At 39.5% G+C, this 24340-nt stretch overlaps 1 protein-coding gene across 1 annotated transcript in view; it reads left to right on the top strand.

Moving 5' to 3' along the window:
* EPM2A (EPM2A glucan phosphatase, laforin) overlaps nt 1–21204 on the top strand; it is a 41221-nt gene extending 20017 nt beyond the window's left edge. Inside the window, exons 3-4 of the mRNA XM_054195988.1 lie at nt 17587–17828; nt 19260–21204. Coding sequence (XP_054051963.1) covers nt 17587–17828; nt 19260–19540 — 523 coding nt within the window. The 3' untranslated portion in view covers nt 19541–21204. The remainder of the gene's footprint in view (nt 1–17586; nt 17829–19259) is intronic.
* Nucleotides 21205–24340: the final 3136 nt, after the last annotated feature.

Here is a 24340-nt window from a genome sequence, read left to right as displayed (position 1 = left end):
GGCATCATTAATATTCACCAGCTTTTCTGAGTGTTTTCTCCCCTTTCTATAAAGTTAGACTGTATGTTGTCAGCATTATTGATAAATTAATAGTTTTGACCTGTTCACATATATAGTCTAAATAGCATAACATTTTAAAAATGATTTAATGTGGAATTTTACATTGCTTTAGGTTATAGAGCAATTAGAATAATTCTTGGTAGTCCAATAAGGGCAAATCACAGTGATGTGTGAATTTCACTTTTGATGAAAACCAATGTACTTCTAATGAAACACGAAATATTTTCACAGTTCAGGAGTTATTGAATCCCCCAAAGTAATGCCTAGCACTCATCTGTACTAGAAAGAAATGTCTTCCACAGCACCTTCATTTTTTTTGTTTGCCTTTGTTATACTCCTCATGAGAGAAAGCAGGGTTGTGAAGTTCTTTCCATTCCTTATTGCTGCAAAGAAAGATAAATATTTTGGTTGTTACACACCTGAAAAAGCTGGGGTTTCCTAATCACATTCTGAATCATACTCAGAAGTAATGTCAAGGCCCTTCAAACCGCCATGTGTCTCAGCCAAGGAGGAACGAGTTGGCTTCCCTAAACTTTGATGGCTAGGGAGGTGGTATGCATATGTAATAGCTTCCTGAGAGTGTTGCTAAAACTCCTAAAGGCAAAAGAGAGTTTTTTGCAGCAGCAAATTCTTAACGTACTTCTGTCTCAGAAGTTACTATCATTCTGTGCAGTGTCGCCGCTGGATTGTCAGCGTGTGTGTGGCAGGAGGAGGAGGAACGGGCAATTATTAGCAGCGATTATTAGGTGTGATATTCCTCTGGAAACCAAACAATTTATATGCATAAACTGAGCATGGCTCAAGGTGCTTCTAGTCAGCTTGGTGAATTTGGCAAATCTTTAAAAAAAAATGTAAATAATTTAAAAAACTCGGTAGAAAGTCCATAGCTGAGCTGGACCGAGTGTTGTGATGTGGCAGAGGGGGAGAAAGCTGCAAAGCCGGCTGCAGCTTTGAGGAAGCAACTGGCTTTTTTTCACCTGTCAGGAGCTCGTGGCTTGCAAGGTGCTTTAGAAGAAAACCTGCAATGAGGGTTCCGTGCAAAAGAGTCAGTAATTCAGCCAAGTAATTTCCAAAGAGGGAGTGGGCAATAGGACACAACAGGTTAAAGGGGAACTTAACATGCTGCCTGGATAGTCTTGTGAGTTTTATCTGGACTTTTTTCTGGTTTTGTTTTGTTTTTTTTTCTTTACCATTCTGCCATTTGTATGTGACATTTGGAACAGGCATTTGATTGAGAATTATTTAATTAGAGGGGTGATTGTTCAGGAATGAGCACTATGTTAATAAAATGGCAGCAAGAGGGACTGGCTGCTGATGGGAAGAGTTGAACTCCTTTCATCAGCTGGCTGGTAATGAGTCATATTTGCTTACAACCACTGTCGATCTTTAAAGTGGATCTTTGATAGGTGTGTCAGTGCACAAAATAACTTCCTTATTTCTTAAGAAAAACTTACAGCACTGTGAGCAAAAACCAGAAGGAAGACTGGGAATTCTCCGTGAAAAAACCTTGAGGAGTAAACATACTTATTTGTTCATTTTTTCTCTGTGGGGTATAACAGACAAATGTTGATACTCTAGTAAATGTGAATTTTACATGCGGTATCACTGTTAGGGAGTGAACACTATTGTTGCTTCTAATTCCTCTCTGTTTTACTGTGCCTCCCTGTCCCTTGTCTGTATTTCTTCTGGAGGTCTTCAGCCCTTTTTCCTGCCTCTTTACTCTTTAACATTCAGGCTGTCAGCAAGGGAGTAAAGTTCTATCTCCATTGGAAAGCAATTTGCCGGCATTGCCGGCTGTGAACAAAATTGACTGAGATTGTGAAATCTGGGCAATTTAGCTCACAGCTGGGACAACGGGGAAGGGGCAGCATCGCTCTTTCACCAAAGATGATTTTCCAGTTGTCTTGCAGATATTTATTTCCTGTTAGCTTTTACATGCGTTTATTAGGTCCCCTGTAATCACTGGCATTTTTAAATATAGTTTATCTAAAGATAGCAGAAGCTCTTTTCAAAGGCAGAGATTGTGTACTCAAGCTTATTGCTATTTAGTTTACCAGGAGGGAGCAAAGGCAGATATTTGGTTGTTATCGGAAGAACTTCACTAAGAGAACTCCGTAATTTACAACTGGTGAAAGTGTTGAACCAGGGACTTGTGTTTGCTGCAGAAACCCCCTCTGCCTACCCTTCCCATGGTTTTTCGCAGGCACAACTCCCAAGGCAGGTTATCCCAGTCTGCAGCTGACTTACAGGGAAAAAAACAACTCAAAACGAGAGAGTTTTCTTTCCCCAAATGTGCAAAGTGGCACCATCAGATAGTTTATCACCACCAGCTGGCTTGGTGTTTGCTTGCTCACTGTATACTGTATTTCTGAAACAGGTAACCTGTAAATCAGAAAAATCTGAAATAAACAACTGCATAGTTGCTTCAACTTGAAATGGAGAAAGTGTAAAAGATACCTCATTTAAAAGAGTAGCAAGCTGAAGCCATTAAGCTATGAATTCTACTTCTTATCTTCAATAATTTTTATAAATGCTGAGAGATATAAATTCAAGTTTTCATGCTTAAATGCGCTAGATATTTACAAGATAATTTTAAAACAGCTCCTCCATGTAATAATATGGAGAATCCTATTTAAAGAATAAAAAAAGATTTCTGAGAGAGGAAACTTGAATATAGCTCTAGTTTCTTTGAAGCTTGTCTCAGAAACGTATTTTATTTCCCAAGAGTAAATAGAGATTATCAAATTGCTGCTGTCTTTTCCCATATATAATTTTCTCTCTGCAAGAAAAAACAAAGAAACAAAGAAATGAACTGTGTTTGTCTTCCCACGGAACATATTAAGAGGCTGAACTGAAAATCTCTTGTTCCCTCCTTTAATGCTTGTACTTTGGGAAGTTTAATTTCAGAGAGTCAGGTACATAATCCCTGCTATTGTTCATAAGTTTAATGTATATCCTCTTGTGAACTATGATAAAAATTGAGTCAAATGTCATAGACATTGACAAGTTATAAGAAATATGGATTTCCTCTTTATTGTTCAATAGACATCATGGTTTGTAGGTTTAAATGAAATGTCTTTTTTCTTTGATGTGAAAAACTTAGTAATAGAAAATATGATTTTAAGCATGCAAGAAGAGGAAAAAAGGAAAGTATGCGTTTGAGTTTTAATACAGAGACAAGAAAAGGTAGAATATAAATAAGATCAATGATGAAGTAGAAGCTTGCTCGTCTTTCCTTCCTTCCTTCCTTCCGTCCTTCGTAATTAAGTGAAGAGCAGCAGGAATGGATGTAGCGTTCATGCAGAAAGTCCATTCATCAGCCGTGGGCCAGCAGCAAGTCTCTCCATGGCGCGCTTTTTCAGTTCAGGCTGGATGCTGGGTGCTACTATGTATGTGTGGATATTGGTGGGCTTCTACAGCCTTTTTTAAAAAATGATTTTTTTAGTTTATCTAGTTTCTTCAGGAATACCTTTTCAAAACTCTACAGAACAGTTATATCCAGTGCCTTTGCTTTCACATGGTGAAGGTCTGATAAGGAGGATGTGCAGCTTCTTGAATAAAATAATTTCTTTAGTGTTCCTTCTTTCTGCAGTCTGTCTGCCAGCTTGAAAGGCTGGCCATGTGCAGGCCATTCCTGAACACAGCTTTAACTACAGCTTTCACTGCAGAAGACTGAATTGCTCAGTTTTCTGTCATACTGAGTTGCTTCGACCTGGTGAGATGAAAGAAGGAAAAAGCCAGCAGGTCGAGGGAGGTGATTCTCCCTCTCTACTCCACCCTCGTGAGACCCCACCTGGAGTATTGTGTCCAATTCTGGAGCCCCTACTACAAGAAAGATATGGACGTGCTGGAATGTGTCCAGAGAAGGGCCACGAGGATGATCAGAGGGCTGGAGTGCCTCTACTGCGAGGACAGACGGAGAGAGTTGGGGTTGTTCAGTCTGGAGAAAAGAGGGCTCCGAGGAGACCTTATAGCAGCCTTCCAGTATCTTAAGGGGGCCTACAAGAAAGCTGGTGAGGGACTTCCTAGGATGTCGGGTAATGGGAGGACCAGAGGGAATGGATTAAAACTAGACATGGGTCTATTCAGACTGGATGTTAGGATGACGTTCTTCACCATGAGGGTGATGAGACACTGGAACAGGTTGCTCAGAGAGGTGGTGAAAGCCCCATCCCTGGAAGTTTTTAAGGCCAGGCTGGATGAGGCTTTGAGCAACCTGATCTAGTGGGAGGTGTCCCTGCCCATGGCAGGGGGGTTGGAACTAGATGAACTTTAAGGTCCCTTCCAACCTGAACCATTCTATGATTCTATATTTGTCATCTAGGTAATAAGGCCATCTAGTATGAGTAATGTTTTACAAATTCACAAAGTCAAGCTTCAGCCAAGAATGTAGACACGTTTACATAAACTTTAGTAACAGTAGATCGCTTTAATACATTTATTCAAAGACCTGCAATTCCAAATTCCAAGCAAGTAAAATTATATTGCTAAGAAAAGAATGAAACCTGAAAAAAAAATGTCAGTTTAAAAAAAATAGACAACCCTTGGTAATTCTTGTCAATCTTTGGGCTCCAATAAAACTGTGGCATTGTTAGTTGATAAAATTTAAGTCACATGATTTTTTTCTCTTTTGACATCCAAGACTTCTTCAAGATATCCCACTATACTTTGCAGTTTTGTGTTAAAAAGACTTCAACAGATCTTTCCGGGGCCTCAGTAGCTCCATTACAGTCTCAGCATCAACCTTTGAGGTTGGCAACTCATCCACCACAGTTATTATTTTTATGTTTATAATCTAATAACCAGGTATGTTAGCTAAAATGAAGTTTTCTGACAATTTTATTATGGTAGCACCATGCAGCTGTTGTCCCTTTGATTTGACTTTGTTGCGGCAACACTTTCTTTTAGATATTTATGTAGCTGACTGTGGCGATGCATTGATTCAGTTTTTCTCAATATTTCTGAGATGTCTCCAGCCTGTGGTACTCCAGAATATGTCTTTAAAATTAATATAAATGAACTGATGCGGGTTTAGAAATTCTGGATAAGTATCTTAACTGGAATGAACATGGACAGATACAGAACCCGTCAGGACTGTTGTATTTGGATGGTAGCACAAGGGATGGGTGTGCTTCTTCCTCTGACTGTTGCACTTCTGAGGGCATTCCAGTCTTCTGTACGTGTGCATATGCTGGTATGTGGATCACAAGGCCACCTTTGAATAACTGTGCTTTGCAATTATGTAATTTTAATGAATATGTGCTTGTTTCTGAAGCATTGGAAAGCATTTCCATTGGATCTGAAAAGCTGCATATTGAAAAGTGGATTCATCATTTATTATTTTCACAGCCTAGATTTCTAAGCAGCTGCTAGTAAGTAAACTCTGAAAGATGACAAAAGGTACGTTTACTGATTCCTGAAACTTCTCAGGCAGTAACTTAAAGTTCATCTGTAGTGGTTTAAGACAATTTTGTTGAGATACTTTAACTTAAAGGTGCCAGCAGTGGCATCATTCCCATTGCTAAGAATTAATGTTAGAAATTCTCGTTCCTAATGCCAAGAGATTCATGGCTCATTACTATCTGGCTTAGTTTAGCAGCCTGTTGTTCTTGTGTTTCCGAGTACTTGTTCTAATTCAAAACAAATGGGAATGTTGGCAGCCTAACGGAGACATTGTAGGAAGTAACCATTGGCAACCGTGGTTGCATGAGACAAGAGTCTATAATTGGAGCGTTTAAGTATTAATCCTCACAGGCCGACAGAGGAGCCCTTTCCAGGTTGTTCAGTACAAGCCTTGGAACCTGATTCTCTTCTCCGGCTGTATTTTTGCAATTGGCGCGTCCTTTGCTTCAGATAATGTTTATACAAATGAAAGTACGAGAAGCACAAGGCAAATCCTGCTTTCTGCTGCATGCAGTGTTCTCCTTGGGCATCAGTAGAAACTTTACGTGTATGTTTGAAAATAAACTCTGATGAAGTCCTATAAGGCTAGATCTGGGCCCCCTGTCCTACAAGGTGTCGGTGTGCATATGAATGATTGCTTTCTTCTCTTCACAGTAGAAATACCTGGTGAAATATGACATAAAATATTTCACTTTGAATCCAGAGAGAATAAAATTTTATCTTCCACAATTTAGCTTTGGTAGTGTACATGAAGTCTTGTGTGACCAAGTTATGTTAGATAATTTCTAGAACAGAGATAAAATAGGTTATAAAAAAATGTGTAAGGTATAAACTCATTGGCTTTAAGCTTTTTAATGGAGTGAGGTGAATGAGAGAGGTTAAGAGCTTATAGTATGTTTTTTTCCCTGATAGATTCAAATGTACTGCAAGCTTAATGAATCCCATTGAATTTATTGGAGAATGCCCACTTATCCTATAGACAAAGTTAAATATAATTTCACCTGTTATTTTGACAGAAGAACAAAGATTGTTTACAATCCCTTTTGCACTTCCATTTCCCAAGAGAAGCAAGTCTGGAACATGTTCTAGTCCTGGCATGAAAGAGATCAGCTATATCAGGCTGATTTATCTCATCATTCAGTAACTGACCTTTGAGGTAATGATGCAATCCCTCTTAATGGGGATGCACTGCCTCTTCTGTGTTGTCTTCTTCACAGGAACCTTGTGGTCAGGACGTATCCCACAAAAGGGATCCTCGAGGTCTCTTGTTAGGAGAATTTTGCATCCTCTTTGTGTCATGAGGGAATTGGGAATAGCAAATTTGGTTTGCAAACCCACTTAAAATATAAAATGATGTAACATTCTTTTTTGCTTCTGTGTCAGGGATTCCCATCATCACAAACTGCAGTGAAAAGCAGAGGTACTTGAGCTGATTTGCAATGAATAAGGGCATTTTCCACAGGCTGTGTAGGTCTCATGACACTGGAGTTGGAGCAAAATAAATTGGCTTGCAAGGAACTCTGTGCTACAATAGCTTGACTACTTCTGGTGTCTGAGGTAGACAGCATAGTTAAATGAAGACTGAGAAAGAGGATGTATTACTATTTGTAAAAGACATTCAGGAATTAGTACAAGGGAGGAAGAAGAATTATTGAAATTGAACCTGCTTTAAGATCAAATGGATATTAATTGCTTCTGAATGAATTTAGAGCGTAAATTAGAACAAGGTTTCTGACATGAAAGGAATGATGTCTGAATTCTGGCATGACCTTTCAAATAGGGCAGGGATGACAAGGAACCTAAATTATTTCAAGATGGATCTTGATAAATTAATATAGGTAGTGATCCCAGAGATGGAAATTAAAGTTTATGATTATAGTATCATAGATCATAGGCTCAAAGAGACCTCAGAAAGCATCCAGTCCATTTCCTTGCTCTAACTTAGTCTCAATTACATTTAAATCGTTCCAGGTTTATCCAGCCTGATCTTAAATATGATCTCATCTCAGTGATGAGATTCTACAGCCCTCTTCCTTTCAATTACCTCACTATTCCTAACATTAAAAAGCTTTTCTAATCTCAAACTCCTATCCTTTTTCACAGAATCACAGAGTAGTTGAGGTTGGAACATTTCAGTATTTTCATTTTGATATTAACTTTCGGTTCTTTTGGGCTTTTCTCTGAAAACTTGTCTTTTAGATTTCTGGTTGTTCTCGTACTCTCTGCTGGGCTCTCCAGTTGTTCCTCTTCCTTCTTCCCATTCCTCCCAGTGAAAGTCTACCAGTACTGAATAAAATTGAAGGATTATTTTGTGACTCAGGCATAGCGCTACTGCTTATTTATCCAAGTATTATTGTCATTTTTGCAGTGTGGGATGTGGTTTACTTCCCAGTTGTTTAGGTGTTTTTCCTCAAATACATTCCCTGCTGTGGCAGGGTATAGGATGTTAGAAATGCCCTTGATCTCTGCAGCTGTCCTCATGAGATATTTTCATGAGTTTTTTCTAGTAAAACTCCTATGCTTCTTGTAAGGGAAAGTTTGAGGTTGCTGTGGGAGGGGAAAATAGGCCATAAACAGAAAGCGTGGTGGATCCCCCTAAACTAAAGTTCTCTTAGGTGACTGACTTTAATTTTACTCACATGGATCCTTCTTATCCTGTACCCTTGGTGCATTCAAAGCCAGGACAATCCATAAAGTAGACATAGCCCACAGGCCTCCCCAGAGCCGGAATCCACCAGAAGGTTATGAATGAGGAGGAGAGCTGTGCTGTGCTTAGGTGTTAGCATGGTTGCTCCTTGTCTCACAACCTGAGGAGTGCACCATACCACCTGCCGTAAGTGAAGATTGGTGGGTGATGAGGGGACAACGAAGCCCTTTTATGCCATCAAGCTGATGTTATGGAAATCTCCCGCTAAGACAGCAGAACCTGTGGGCGCTGTATCATTGGAACTGCTTTGTAGCTGAATGTCTGTGTAAGCTTATATTTCAGTTATCGCTTTGGTATTATTCTTACCTGCTTTCATTTTAACACGTTGTCAGCTTGAGGTCAAATCTTAATGGCTTATTTGCCCTGCGTATCAGCAAATGAGGTAGTTTAATGCCACATTCATGCATAAATTTGTGAACATGGAATAAATAAGATACTATTAAGTATAACACTCAGAATTCAAGGGCTTGAGAAACTTTGCATATTTCTAAGCTGACACAGTGTTGTTCTACAGTGATAAAGGCAGGTGTTTCTTTTTAGTTGCCAAGTCTGCTCCCATGTGAGAGGCTAGATAAGTAGTCCAAATTACATCTAAGAAGAAAATTTGCCAGAGCTTAATTACTTTTCATCACAGTGCCAAATGAGAGGAAGAAGAAAAAAACACCTTGGAACTACATTGTAGTCTATGTAAGTCTCCTAATTTAAAGCCCTGAGGTAGAATTCTTAACTTCACAATAAACTGCACTCTTTCAGTGGTAAAGCAGAACAAATTTATAAGTGATGACTTGTGCTCCTTCTACATTAGGCATTTAGGTTAAAGTAATCTTTTGTTCAAAAATATAAGTAGTTCTTACAAGGTCTGCAGCTGCGTCGTTTCAGTAGGATATAGTTTCATCATTAATCAACACTTTTCTCTGATGACTTCTGCTAAGGTTATGACCATTTAATCCATCTTTATTGATAAGCATGATCTTATTAAGCCTGGCTATTAGATCTCGGTATTCTGTGAGTTAGACCATAGTATCATCAAACCTTGCTCTCCTGCTCTGGCCAGTAGTGCTTGTCTGTGTGCTGGGCAATTGAGTGCATCAGTCAATTGTGTTCAGTCAAGCCTCTCATCACAAAGCCTCCATCAGCTTGCCTTCTGCAAGGAGACTTTATCAGTAAGTCAGCCGGAGAAGGGATTAAGACCACAGCCGTTTACCCATGTGCCCTGTGCAATGTGCAATGAAATGTCAGTGTCGTAACCCCTTACTTCTACATTATTATTTCATTGGTAAGGAGGCATTTTGCTGAGAGATCTCTCTGTCCTTTATTTAAAGAGAATGTAAAGAAAACAGAATTCTTGTACAAGACCAAACCAGGGAGTCCTCTGTTTTGATATCTGACTATGTTGTCAGTATTTTGGAGGAAAGTGCAAGAAAAAAAATAATTATAACCCACCTTCTCCTTTTTCTCATCTCTTAGTAGTTGCTTATAGGTGAAACTATGTGGAAGTTGAGATTCTTTACCTCTTTTATGTAGATAGGGCCAGTTGATTTGCCCCTCCCCTCACTGCTTTATTTTTAAGCAGTCATCCAATTCCATCTTAAATATGCTAAATTCTTAGTCTGAAAAGTATTTTCACAAGAAGCAGCTGTCATCTCCTGTATTTTGAATGTTTTCATTTTTCTGTATCTTTTCTGATACAATAAAATAGTTAACAGAAAGTTCAAAATTTGAGTGCATAGAATGGGATCATTGATTTTTAGAAGGTTACTATAAACTTTCTGTTATTGTTGGTTCAATTCTATGTACGGGCTAATATTACCACTTTGACCTCTCTGTAACACAACACTTTCACCAAGCATCACTGCAAGCATGTACTGTTTCCCTTTCTAATCGATTATACTTAACTTAAATCCCAGTGGTGTATGTGAGTGGCTGAAATTATTTATTCCAAGGTGTATTATTGAGATGCATTCATCAACTGTGAACCTCATCTACTCCTTTGCTGTATATTCATTTAGTTTTATTGATACTCCTGGCAGCTGTAACTAACAAAATCTTAAAAAATTCTGTTTCAGGCAGATTCACCCCCTCCTTGAGTAGACTGATCTCTTATGAGAGATCTTAACTTGGAAACAGAACTCCGTGTTGAATATAGGTGAACAGCATCGTGTTGTAAAAGGACAGTCAGGGAACTATAAAGAGGGATACAGCCTTCGAGGCAGAAGATGGAACTGATCTTCAGTTCAGCTCCGAAATGGTGAAACCTCTTTCCAGTACTGGGTATAACATCTTTAGAAGGTTGTTGACCAGCTGGAGAGTCCAAAGGCAAACAATTGTCATCAGATGCTTTGAATAGATGACAAGTAAGTGTGTGTGTGTATGTGAAGAATACAAGGCTCTGTGTGTGTGTGTGTGTGTTTGTAATTTTCAGATGGGTGAAAGGGTCTTGCAGAGTGGAAAGGAATAATCTGTTCTTTGTGTCCATTACAGAGACAAAAAGAAGTCATTGTGACCTGTGACTGCACTATGCATATTGGACATTAGGAAAGTATTTCTAAAGGCAAGGATAGTCATCAGTGTGCTTTCTGCCTATCAAGCAATATTTGAAAGTGTTCAGATCTTCCACTGGAGAGCAGAATTTGGTCACTTGAAAACGTTTCTCTGTTTGTAAATGCATTTCAGGACACTAGATAGCAATCTAAGTCATGTTTCTAGGTTGCTCTGACAAAGGTGCAGGAACCTGGTCTGATTTCTAGCAAGTGCTCTTAGTATTTTCACTGTCACAGGTTCAGGAGAAAAGAACAAGGAAGGCCCAGAAGAGGCATGCGTGTACCTAAGAATAAGCTGCTGTATGTTGTTAAAATGATGGCAATGGCAAAAGAAAGCGCACACGCAGGATGATAGTTCTGGGTCATCATACTCCAGTGGTGTCACCATTTAAAGTGATGTGCCTTGTCACAAGGCAGAGGATAGAGAAAAGATGAAAGAGCATCTCAGCTACAGCTGGTAGGGTTTACTATATTCTCATTTTGAATATGCCCAAAGCAATACTTTTGGAAATCTCTTTTGTGTCAAATGAGAGAGAGGGAAAGAGAGGTAGGATTTTTTTTGCTGCCATCTGCTTGCCTCCCTTTATTTCTCATGGGACATTTGGTCTTGAACTAGTTTAAATTTGGTTAAAAGTAGAAAACTTCAATGCAAGGTTTTGGTCCTGACAGATCATTTTCCATTAAAAATCCACCTTATCAAAAATTCTGAACCAGTTCCTACTCCAGTGCCACCAGGGGAGGAAATAGGAACACGCTGTAATTGGAAGCAGTCTCCAGTAGTTACAGTGCTGCAAAAACATCTCTAACTGAGTTGTACTTCAGGCCTACATTCCCCTTGGGCCGCTTGCTTGTAGTGGTGTCAGGGTAATAGCACTACATCAGTAGAAAAAACACTCCGTATGCATATGAGCATCACAAAATGCTGGGGGTAAATTAGCTGAATTATATATGTTGCTCTTCTGGGAATGCAGAATAAGTTTTGCTGCAAGTAACGTGTAGCTGTAGTTGCATGCTACACCTTTAGGAAATAAAGGCTTAAGGGAGGACACAGCCGATTTAATCATTATTTTGTTTGTTGTTTCAGCTAAATTGCTCTATCATGTTATATGTATATATTAGCGCTCATCTCGCTGTCATCAGATGCTTAGTGGCATCTGAGGAAGACTGGTGCAGATAACTGAAGTGAATTGCAAGCTGTAACTCAGGCTACATCTTGACCTGGCGCTGAAGGATGAATCCATCACTTTTCATTTAAAATAATACGCTGGACCTTGGTCAAAAATATTACCAATATAAACAGATAGAATGGTTGATGGATTACTCTGTTGACAATAACCAATGAAAAATACCTTAGTATTTTTCCTTGGTTTGGCAAAGTTCTCTTTCTTGATTAAAGCTGGCAACTGTAGGGATAAAAGGACATCTGCAATATTGTACCTGATAAATGTTCTGATGAAATGTGTTCCCCAGAGGCTTGAATCCTACCCTTTTCTGTAAGAACTATGCCTGCTTGGAAGGGCTGGCTGATTTTAGGAGAGATTGTAAAATGCCTGCTCCTGGTACGCTGATGATTGAACAGATCTGGAAACAGTACCGGAGCCATCCCATCTTACAGCTCGCCATTTTAAGGGAACGTGATTTTGGTGCCCATTTGCCTTAAACCGTTATCAGCAAAAGTAACAAAGGAGCTGCTTAAGAAGCAGCATCGACATTTGTGTTGTGGAGGAGGATTTGGATTTGGCAGCCAGGTGCAGTAAGCGGGTACCTTCCCCTAGGGCAGGTCACCCTCACTGTGAATGGGATCCCTACAGCTACAGTTGCTGGGTTGGTTTTGTACTATCTGTGGAGGTCTAAGATTCAAAGGTATGGTGTGTCACCCTTCGGAAACATTTCCCCTAGCCTGAAAAGTACAATCTGCAACGTTAAAAAAAAAAAAAAAAAAAGTATGAGAATTTTAATCTTTCATTGCCTCAGACTCATTTACTCCTTAAGGATGGGAAGACTATTTGCATATGCATTGATTAAATGGAATGCATTTGTTGTTTCAGATGCATTCATAGTGAATTGTTATAATTTAATCTAGGCTGTGCAGGGTCCTGGGGGGAAGCAACCAAGTGCAATATATATCTGCATCATTAAAAATAATTTAAGTATGATGACAGCTGGAAAATAACCATACAAGTGATTTCAGGGTGTTCCATATTTATTCTCTGGTAATGGTAAATTGTTGTTGGTTTTCTCAGTTTACAAGTCAAAAGGCAGGTTTTTAACACATCAGCCTTCAGTTTTGGGCTCTGTAAATCAAGTAAATTGAGCAGACACCTCCCTAAAATTTCGTCCTTGTTACCAGTAATTCAAGCTTCTCACATTCATTCCTTCATTTAATCCTCAAAAGTCCCCTTAAGGTAGGTAAATATTATCTCCATTTTACAGGTGGAGAACTGAAGTGTAAGGCAGGCTGAAAGTAACTTTACAGAAAGTAACTTTAAAGAAAGGGCTTTTAGATAATCTGCAAGTCTTAATCTCTGAAGTTAGCTGAATATTTTTGATGTTACTCTAGGCGATTTCTTCATTGATACGTTCCCTGTGACTGAATTGACCATGTCTTCTGGGATCAAGCATGGTTTTTTATCCTTAGTAACACTAAGGGGAGTTAAAAGGTACAATGACAAAGTGACATTTTTATATTGAAATAGAATTCTAAGTAGAATTTTGTTAAAACACCCTCCTGTTGTGGTATTTGGGGCATATGACAGGGGTTAATGGCTGAAAAGTTTATAGGTTTATTGATCACGTGTAATCCCCAAATGTTTTTTGAACTGTTAAGTAGGCATCACTTAATCTGCTGCTGGAAAACAACCACATGTGAGCTGGAAAGCAGCAGCTGTCGGAGAGCTCAGAGCATTATTCCGTGACAGTTGAGAGGGGAAATCAAAAGAGGTCTCTTCCCCATGCCAAATACTCTTGCAGCTAAATTCTAGTTACCTACTGAAATGTGGTGGCAGCTTAAAGAAGAAAGGCCACATTGGAAAAGGAAAACTAAAAGTCATATTATTAAGGAAAGAGATGTGAAAATGAAATTACCGCTGTCTTGCTTTGTTTAATATATACTTTTCCCTGGTCCTCAGTGTAACTAAGCCCTCAGTAGGGCTATCAAAAAAATCTATATAAAAAAATACATCTGCTAAACTCTTCGTCAGTGTATGTATTTGCACATGTGCTGACCCTTTCCTTCTTTTCTTCTGATGTAAGACAAAGTCAAGATATGAACCAGGTAAAGCTAAATGGATATATAGGTACTACGCAGCAGGATTATCCCAGGATTTTCACATAAATGGGCCAATACTGTTGTATTGCAGTACTGCTTTCTGCACAGACTGTTTTCTGGGTAAAAGAGCAGTTACGCCTTGTCCAGCAAGACCAAGACTTTACAGTCATTTGGAGGTGGATAAATAAGGGGCTTGAAGACCAAGGTCAAGGCTGCATCTTGATCCTTTCAAAGGCTAAGCTCTAGGACCTGATCAGAAAAATAATTCACAAGAATTGGCTGTCCTAAATATGTTGTTTTGGTCATTCTCTGAATGCCACCACTAGTTTGGTTAATTATAGGGAAAGACAGTGATAAAAACTTTGTAAACCCATCAGATTCTTCAGTAAATGCAATTATTATTGTGAAATACAGGAGGTCTTGTCACGGAAAAAACCCTTTAGGCTACAAAAACAGAATAAACACATGGTGTATATCCCAGTGGGCTTGCAGGTAGTACAGCAGTGATGTTCACCCACTAAATAATCATTGGGGAAAAAATTATAAAGCATTGATTTATCTGTAAGCAAGAGTACTGCCCAGAATTTTATCACTCCTGATTCAATCAAATGCTAGAAAACACACTTTTGCTCTCCTGTCAAGGTAACTTATTGTATTAGATATTTCCCAAAATATCAAGAGAATTACATATGTATGAGTCTCCAGGAAAGCCTTCGAAGGAAGGATACTAATGTTCTTGTTGAAAAAATATCCTGATATTGTCACAAGGTATTAGTGATATTGCCATTTTCCTTTCTCTGCTATGGACTTTTGTGGGCATTACTCATCTTCAGCCATTCATCAGCTTCTGTAGGGCACTTTAACTTGCATTTGCCTCCTTGAAATGCTCTAATCATTGCAATGGATTCCCGTGGCAGAAGGGGGTCCCTTTCAGGTTAGGATGGGGTTTGCTGTGGGCCTGCAATGTGGGAAATGGGGCACTAAAGTAATTGTTGCAGTGGACCTTCACCGTTCCTTCTGGTCAGGGGGAATGCTTGAGCTGGTTATGCTGGACTTTGGCCAATTTTGTGAAGCTCCCTTCCTGGACTGGCATGTGGGATTGTGCCTTGAACATAATAGTGATACACAATTGTGCGTTATTGCATTTCCTTCAGGTTGACATCCAGTCCACTGAGTGTTGGTATTTCTTAATAAACAACCTGAATTTAATTTTGTAGCTTAAGAAATCCAGAGCCTGTGTATTAGAACTTCTTTCTTTCCATGTCTTCTCTCCTTTAGAAAGGTGGCATTCAGAAGTGTGAGAAAAGTGACAAAGGAAATTACTTCAAAGGGTAAATCTTAATTTATGAAATTTTGGGTTAAAGCTTGCTTCCTGCTTAGGAACAAATGCAGTGGGAAATACTCTCACCACATTCTAGACCAGGGTCTGGATGTGAAACAACAACTAAGTCAAATCCCTTCAAATAATCTCACAGTCAGTGCAACATGGTGGAAATGGTGATTTGCTATGTAATAGATTCGCCTAAATTTTCAGGTTTTCATTCATTATCTGTGATACAGAAAGCTGGGACTCAGTTACCACGTACTGAGATCGAGTTCATTGTCTCACTGAAATAGGGGCTGTTAAGGCCAAAGACTGTGTTTGTGTGGCTGGTATGTAACTCACTGTGGAGGCAGCCAAAATACAGAAAACAGTAGTAATAAGTACTTCCTGGATCTGAATTTTTCTTTTTCAGTAGTAACATAGCAGGATTTAATCATTGTCAATTACAGATCTTAATTAAATACTAGTAAGGACTTTTTACTGTGATAGTGGAACGGAATTCTGGGCTGCATAGGGAAGAGTGTGGCCAGCAGGCCAAGGGAGGTCATTCTCCCCTTCTACTCTGCACTGTTGAGGCCACAACTGGAATACTGTGTCCAGTTTTGGGCTCCCCAGCTCAAGAGAGACAGGGAACTACCGGACAGAGTCCAGCGTAGGGCAGCAAAGATGACTGAGGGATTGGAGCATCTCCCTTATGAGGAAAGGCTGAGAGAGGTGGGACTCTTTAGCCTGGAGAAGAGAAGGCTGAGGGGAGACCTTGTTAATGTTTACAACTATCTAAAGGGTGGGTCTAAGGAGGGGGATGGAGCCAGACTCTTTTCAGTGGTTCCCAGTAACAGGACGAGGGGTAACGGGCACAAGCTGGAACATAGGAAGTTCCGATCAAATATGAGAAAAAAACTTCTTTACGGTGAGGGTGACAGCGCACTGGAACAGGCTGCCCAGGGACGTTGTAGAGTCCCCTTCTCTGGAGACTTTCAAGACCCGCCTGGATGCAGTCCTGAGTGATGTGCTCTAGGCAATCCTGCTTTAGCAGGGGAGTTGGACTAGATGATCTCTAGAGGTCCCTTCCAACTCTGAAAAATTCCTTGATTCCCTGATTCCATGAAATAGCTACCTGATGATTTAAGGACTATTTCCATGAGTAACTGCTCCTGAATAAACATAAAACTTCTCTTATTTGTCCCTGAGATTAAAATTTGAAAAGCCCATCAGAAATGCATGGCAGACATTTTATTTTTGAGGATCTTGCCTTTGTTGTAGATTGGCTTCAATTTTTTTCAGTTAAAAATGTTTGCAAAGTTGTATGTTCAACTTCAGGGATATTTTGTGTAGTTTGTGGATGACGTGTTCAAAATAGAAGTCTATGCAAACAAAAAAAATTTTAAAGTAGACCACTAATAATTTGTGCATGTAAATAATCCATTGTAGGTACCATCAGTTTAATCGCATGTGCACATTAAAAATCGTCATTTGAAAGCGAGCTTCTTAATATTCATTTTATATTTATGTCAAAATCTGTTGAGACATGTAATAGTTTTATGATAATTAACAACAGGAAAACCATAGAAGTTTTGAAGTTTGATTTAGATAAGTACCAGAAATATGGATGTTTATCCGTCCTACACATCTCGCCTTTTTTTTGCAAAATTTCTGGTTCTTTAGGCCTTGAGGGAAGCTAAACATGTATTGTAGTTCTGCATTTGGTTCCCACTAGACTCCACAAGAACAGAGAAAAATGAGAAGAAAATTGCTTATTCAATTTTGAGTTTGCTCACAGAAGTGTAGTTTAAGTTAGGGTTTTTTTCTGTCTACTTTCCTCATTATAGTGGTAGCTACAAAGCTGGAAGAGTTCTATGTCTGTGATTTATTACTAAAGTAATTCAGATCTGGACCATGTGAATCTTTTAGGTCTCTCTTTTTTTTTGTGCAAATTGCATGAATCTTCAGAGTTTTCTTGTTCTAATCTGTGATGTTAGTAAGCTTCTACTGCAAGCTTAATGATGGATGCCTTAGAGACCTGTGCTACTAATTATGCTCTGAATTTTTTCTCGGACCGTCTGGCTCTTTGTGGTAGGTTAGGAACTTGATCGTCAGCATCAAACATTACCAACTCAACTGTAATGAAATAAGAAGCTGCTTATTGCATGACATGAAAAGGCTGCGCTTAGCCATGTTCGTAGGATGATGCTAAGCAGGTTTGGAGCTGGAACGCCGCTGAACTTGGCAGTTTCTTTGTTAAGATATTCTAATTGATCCCACTGCAATGTTTTCTCAATGCTAGAATTCTGCCAAACATCTGGCTGGGAAGTTGTCCTCGGCAGCTGGAGCATGTGACTGTCAAGCTGAAGCACGAGCTGGGTGTTACAGCTGTGATGAACTTCCAGACCGAGTGGGACATTGTTCAGAATTCCTGGGGCTGCAACCGCTACCCTGAACCCATGAGCCCCGAAACCCTCATGAGACTGTACAAAGAGGAAGGTCTTGCTTATGTCTGGATGCCAACCCCAGACATGAGCACGGAAGGTAATGATCAGACCACTCTTGCGCTAAATTAATAGTAACAAATCCTCTGAGTTACTAATCTGTCACTTTCACGACTGGGTTTTTTTTTCTGCATAAATTTTACATAAAAATATAGCCAACACTTAAGGTGTAATTTGTGTGTGTGCACGTTGTCTCTAATAAATTACTCATCTATTTTGTAGGCGGAGAGGCCATCTAACGTACTTTGTGTCTGGCAGTATACGTGCATTTGAGTTTAAAGCCATCTGACATTGATACCTGCTTGGCTGTTTTTGCATTGAGCTTGAATTCAGCCGTATAATAAAAATATGCTGTGTAGGTGGAAGACTGCAAGCTTGCACAGCAGGACAGGTTGCCATCCATGCTGGTTAAAAACGGAGAGACAGTGCTGTATGCCCGTCTTTTCTATTCCCTTCCCCCAGCAAATAATTTTTCTTTAACTATAGTATCCCAGTCTGATGCTGGGATAAAGGATCTCGATAGAGTCATTTATATAATTATTAGTAATTAATTAGAATACCCACAGCACTTCATGTCATAACATAAATTAGTATTTTTAATTCCTCTGTTGGAATGCTCAGTTCAAAATCTTATTGTGAAAACAGTAGGTTAGAAAGCGTGTGTGTTTTCGAGTGAGTAGCCTACCAGGAGAGTGCTTTCAATAGAGTGAAATACTCCTGCCACAAATGGAGAACTGTCATATCACTAATAGGACATCAGGCAAGACAGGAGACCTTAAAACAGGGATTTGAAAGGGCTTAATGTCAGTGCTCATCTGTGCCATGAGGAAAAGTGGGGCTCTGATGTTTACAGCTTCAGTTCCCGGGGTAACAGGGAGAAAGGCATCAGGAAATATGGTATAGTCATCCGTTTGGGAGTGAGAAAGACTGTTGTGTCTTGTTTAACCATATGCTTAGTACACAATGAAATCACAACATCATTAAGTTGTACAGGAAAATACTCTTGTGCTCTCCCTCCCTCCCTTATTATTGACATAATGGCCTTCATTACAATGTTTTGGAAAGCAGCAGTAGATAGGTAGCTTCACAAACCTCTGGTACTAAAAAACATTGCACTTTTTGCTGGCTAACATTAGACCTACCTAAGATATACTGTCTGATGTAATTTTCTGCCTTATCTCAGTCCCTGTGAAAATTAATATGCCACACATGTTCAGTGTTAATCAGAATGTATATTTAGAGAAGACTTGGGGCATTTTACAGATTTTGTGTGATGCAAATCTATGTTGCCAGAAGAAACAAAGGTTAGGGTAGAAGGTCATTTGGAAAAAAAAAAAAAAAGAAAGAAAAAACCCCCAAATATGTAGATTTGCCATTGTGATTCATAGTGCATCGGCCTGTACAGACATAAACTCAACTGTGAACCCAGCTTTCTCCAATGCAAATGAACATGTCTTGGTTTTGACCTTAGGAAGAATACAGATGTTGCCACAAGCTGTCTGCCTCTTGCACGGGCTACTGGAGAATGGACACACTGTCTACGTTCATTGCAATGCTGGCGTTGGCAGGTCTACAGCTGCTGTCAGTGGCTGGCTGAAGTACGTGATGGGATGGAGCCTGCGGAAAGTGCAGTACTTTTTGGCTTCCCGGAGACCAGCTGTCTACATCGACGAGGAAGCTCTGAATCGTGCCGAAGATGATTTCTACCAGAAATTTGGGCATCTTCGTTCCTCATGCAAAGTGCAAGAGTAGAAAAGCAGCAGAGGAAAAGGAAGGTGAAGAGGAACCCTTACATTCGAACCCCAAGGACTTAGAAATCATGAGTCAGACGCTTGCCTCTCCTCTTCAGATTATAAGCTTGTCATAAAAGTTGTGACAATTTTGTTAAAAAAGTGCCTTTGAGGGTTTTTTATTTGCTTTCTTTAAGCTGATATGATTTGTGTTTTCAAGCCTTTTGCTGCAAGTATGACACCTAGAAACTCTGCGAAGGGAAACTAAGATTTTCTTTTAACTACTAAGGTTTTAGGGTAGACACTAAATAAGATGTGAGGTGAAATAGAGTTGGCAACACTTCAGTGACAAGAAAGAGAAGGCATTCTCAGAAAAACAGGTACAGATGTTGACCGGATTAAGGTTCAGGTTAGCATGGAGCTGATCATCATCAAAGCTGCTCAGTTATTTTAGGCGAAGTGTACATTATTGAAGTGTTTTCTGTTAATTTTGTAGACAAGCAGTATTAATGAGAAAGACCATAAGGAAACGGATTTTTCAGCTCAGTTTCTTAAAAAGCTAATGTCTAATACAGTGAACTAGAATTTCCTCTCTTGGCCTGTCTAATTACTGTAAAATATTATGAGTTACAGCTCTATTCTTTTGTGACATTGGGGTTATGCTGGGACGTGGCCTGAAGAGAGGAAACAACTCCACTTACTGCAGTCTTACTCTGTTGTAGGGAGGGGCTGCTATTTATTAGACTATCCTAGGCTGTGAGATCTCTAAGTCAAAGATACGTTTTGCTCTTCTGGTCTATGACGGTGGGCTCCCTAGGTGCCAAGTCAATCTAAGCAGGAACCACTGGGCTAAAACATGACCTATAGGAACTGTGTGATAAGCCTCTGCACGTGATTGACACCGCAGCCTCTGTGTTGTTGACCTAGATTAATTTCTTCACCATAGCAAAGTCTCTCCTTTTGCAAGCAGCGTGTGGATGTTCACTGATGCTAGATTTAGCCGATTGAAGCTTATGCTGCGCTATCTCTGGGGTGAATGAAGTGAATACATTCCTCTATAGGAGCAAAGAGCAACTCTGAGGAGGATTTCTCAGGAGCTTAGCCTCAGTAGGCTAATGTTGGCTTGGTGGATGATCCTTGTTGTTTTCCGATGCTGCTCAGTCCCTTACCTAAGCTCAGCAGTGGCACCAACATCTTCCAGCCCTGCTGAGGTAAAACCAATTTGTTGTAGGCTAAGTCCAAGAGAGGAGGGAGAGAAAGCATTTCCTAAGGGACAGAGAATTAAGGATGCCTAAACATTAAGAAACCTAATTTTTATAGGTTTGTCCTTTAGTGAAATCTCATTTTTTCCAGCCAGCTTGTTCCTTTAAAGACCCAGTCAGTGCCAGAGTAGTTTAGCTGATATATATCGATTATCTGAATACTTAATGGAGAAACTATTAGATATGAACTGTTTATGGAGAATGTCCAGAATAATAATGTGTTTTATTTATCCTACACTTCAATCATCTTCAAAAGGAAAAATGTTTATTTAAGTTATTCTGTATGTGTGGTTTTGATCATGGCTTTGTTTCTGTTTTTTTTTTTTTTTTTTCTTTGAAATAACACTGCTTGTTTAGAAAACAGATGAGAAATAAAATTTCTCATCTACCTACTAAATAAAAAAAAACAGCGACAATTCCAGCAGCCCATTTTGTCGTATGTCCTCATCTCCTGGTTTCATGAGTAGCAAAAAAGATCGTGGCTCATATTTCTATATAGGGATGGGACCAACCACTTTAATGGTAACAGCCCGTTGCTTGCTTGCTATGCTGTGTCGGATTTGATAGGCTGTTGAGAAGGAAATATCAAAAAAACAGCACAGCAAAGATGTGCTGTGTGGGCGGTATGGCACCCGTGCTACCTCCAAAGACCAACAACAGGGGTTGTTTCTCCTCACCTCCTGCAGAGAGCAGAGGGAGTGTGTCAGTGCTGCTGTCTGGCTGTTGGGCTCTCATGGAACTGGGAAGACTGAAAGTTGAGAGCGCAGGAGGGCACACAAGTTACTCCATTTTTTCTGGGTTTACAGTAAAGATCGTGGGGAGGAGGATGGCGTAAGAAGTAGAACTTGCTTAAGTTTTCCATTTCTGTTGAGAAATATTTGAAACTCCAAGCTTAAAACGTGTTTCCAAGCATCCCCGACAGACAGACCTTTCCATCAGATGCAACTTTTAATATATGTTGGGACAAGTACTTGTCATTTTAGCCCTTGTTTCACAGCTAGCTATATTTCTTTTTAGGGCTCTTGGTACTGAACAGCACATAATGTGGCACAAACAAGTAGGTATATGACTAACTAAGTATAGCTGTGCTGTATCAGCTGTTTCCTCATTCTGATTTTATTGGCAAGGGAAGCAGACTGATGCTTCACTTGTAGGGCAGGTATTCAAATGCTATAGAAGCCCCACATTCAAGGAAGCCCTAGCAAGGCACTGTTAAATCATTCTGTATTGTCATTTCAGTTTGCTCTTCTGCTGAACTGCTGGGGGACTATATGATATACAGATTGCATTAGCCGATGAACTACATGAAAAGAACTTGCCAACACCACGTTAACAAAGAATGCAAAGAGATCCTGTGGCTTGCGGTCCCTTTGTACCTATTTGTAGCATACTTTTTCTCTCATTGTCACCTTCCTGCCTTCCTCAGTAAAGGTCACCCTGTCGAGTAACATCCATTCAAAGCCCTCTCTGTTGAATGCAACTAGGAATTTAAATGCTAGAGAGATCATTGCAAGAAGCTACAGCAACAGAAAAAGCAATCCTATAAAAATATTCCATTTCTCCAACTGTATAATTATATGATAAGTCTGCATCTAGAGATTATCTATTAGAATTCCAATTTGTAATATGTTCTTATGCTGATTGCATCATTAGCTCTTTCCACAGACTCGCCTCTTGATGCAATTTGGATGAAAGGATGAAGGCAGACAGTTGTTTATACACTTGTATATTTCCTTGCTACTTTAGTCATAAAATTGCTACAAAATTTAGAGAACATCTCCTATAGAAAGAATTAGATAAATAGTAACAGTTATTTTAAAGTGGGCCCAAGAAGCCAAACTAATAAACACACAGTAATGGGAACGAAGTAGAAATATTTTGAGAACTCATCCCTGAAGAACATCAGTTGGGGAAAATGGTTTTCTGCTGGTATGAGCATCGATATTCTCTGCCCTGTTACAGCAGGTTTTTACCTCTGTTAAATGAAAAGAGAAAGTAGAATTTGCTATGCAGAATGGGACCATTTAGAACTCCAGGTACCTGGAGTATCTCAGTGTCATTATTAGGCCAAACAATTGTATATATTTTTTCCCAGGGCTATGTACATGAAGGAGCTAAGCAATCCTAGCTCTCATGAGTGTTTTTGTAACAAACACAGCCCCTTGAGGAATGGATCAGGCTTTGAGTGGTATAGTTTTGTCAATATTTTTCCTTTTGATATCAGAAAAGTACTAATGAGAATCTTCTGCGTGACATTTTTAGGTAGGCAACGCAGCCTGCTGGAAGGAGACCGGGCTGGCTGGCATGACTCTTGAATACCTCCTTTTCTCCCTTACTCCTTACTTGTTATTTCACACTTCAAACTGTGGTCCCTTTGGCTCTTGTATGTTCTAGTTGCTTAAGTTGTAACTTTGCTGTCTTCCCTTTCTGTTTGTACAGCGTCGAGCTCAGTGAAGCTCTGGATGTGGCTGGGACTGCAGGTTTCGTACCAGGTTCTACTCTGGAGTAGTTGAAAAGTCTCACAACTGGCAAGTGAGTTGCATGTGCTGCACAAAAACATGTGCAAAAGAGTGTCTCTGCTCATCGAATGAAAATTTGAGACCGCCAGCCAAGCCCTCCTGGGCAAATATAAAGGAAAAAGATAGGCTGTAGGTTGTGCAGGAGCAGTTAATAAAATCCCTATTTAAAAAAAGAAGGCAAAAAGTCAGACTCCTTCCATTATCTACTATGATGGCCTTTTTTAGTTATAGTTTATAAAACACACAGACTTTACTGATCTTTAATTGAGAAAAAAATTTTGATTTGAAGTAGTCAAAGACATTTACCTTAACTGTATTACCCTGCTGCTTCTTTTATTCTTCATCATTGAATTGCAGAGAGATTTCAAACTAATGACAGAGTTAAAAGAAATAAATAATATGGTTCTTTAAAAAAAATACACTGGAACTGTGTAACAGGAAACCATGAAAAAAAAATTTAGAAGCATAATAACTACCGCAAAAGCATATATTTGGCAAGCAAGTCCTACCTTCTTGAAGGATAATGAACATCAGGCTGCCCTTAGCTAAAATGGAATTGGATTAATGTAGCAGAGGACATGATATAGATGACTGTCTCCGACTCTAACTGTTTATATTTTCAGGAGTAAATCAACACTTCTGTAGTTATTGCCTTGAAAATATTCTGCTGGAAAAATTTTCCACAGGTATGTAGCTTAAAGGGAAAGGGGCTGCTCTGAGGGAGCAGACTTTGAAACGATGCAAGTATAAAAGAATTAATCCTTTTTCTGTTGCTCAGTGACACAATGATATCACCAACAGCAAACCCAAACCATCTGACTTCATAATTGATCTTGTTCCTAGATGAACAGAGGAAAGCAACTTTTTTCTAGGGTAATGCCATTACCATATATTAGCATAATTGCATAGTTGTGACATAAGGATCCAAAACACCTGTTGTTGGTCCTTCAGGTATGCTAACAGTGAATCTATAGGGTGTTCATTCTTAATCAGACATATTTTACGCTTGCTCCCTGCTTTTCACCCCAAGATGCTTCATTC

The sequence above is a fragment of the Rissa tridactyla genome, chromosome 3 (genome assembly GCF_028500815.1).
Source record: "Rissa tridactyla isolate bRisTri1 chromosome 3, bRisTri1.patW.cur.20221130, whole genome shotgun sequence".
Classification (NCBI taxonomy): Eukaryota; Metazoa; Chordata; class Aves; order Charadriiformes; family Laridae; genus Rissa; species Rissa tridactyla.
This window is presented reverse-complemented; position numbering and strand designations above follow the sequence as displayed.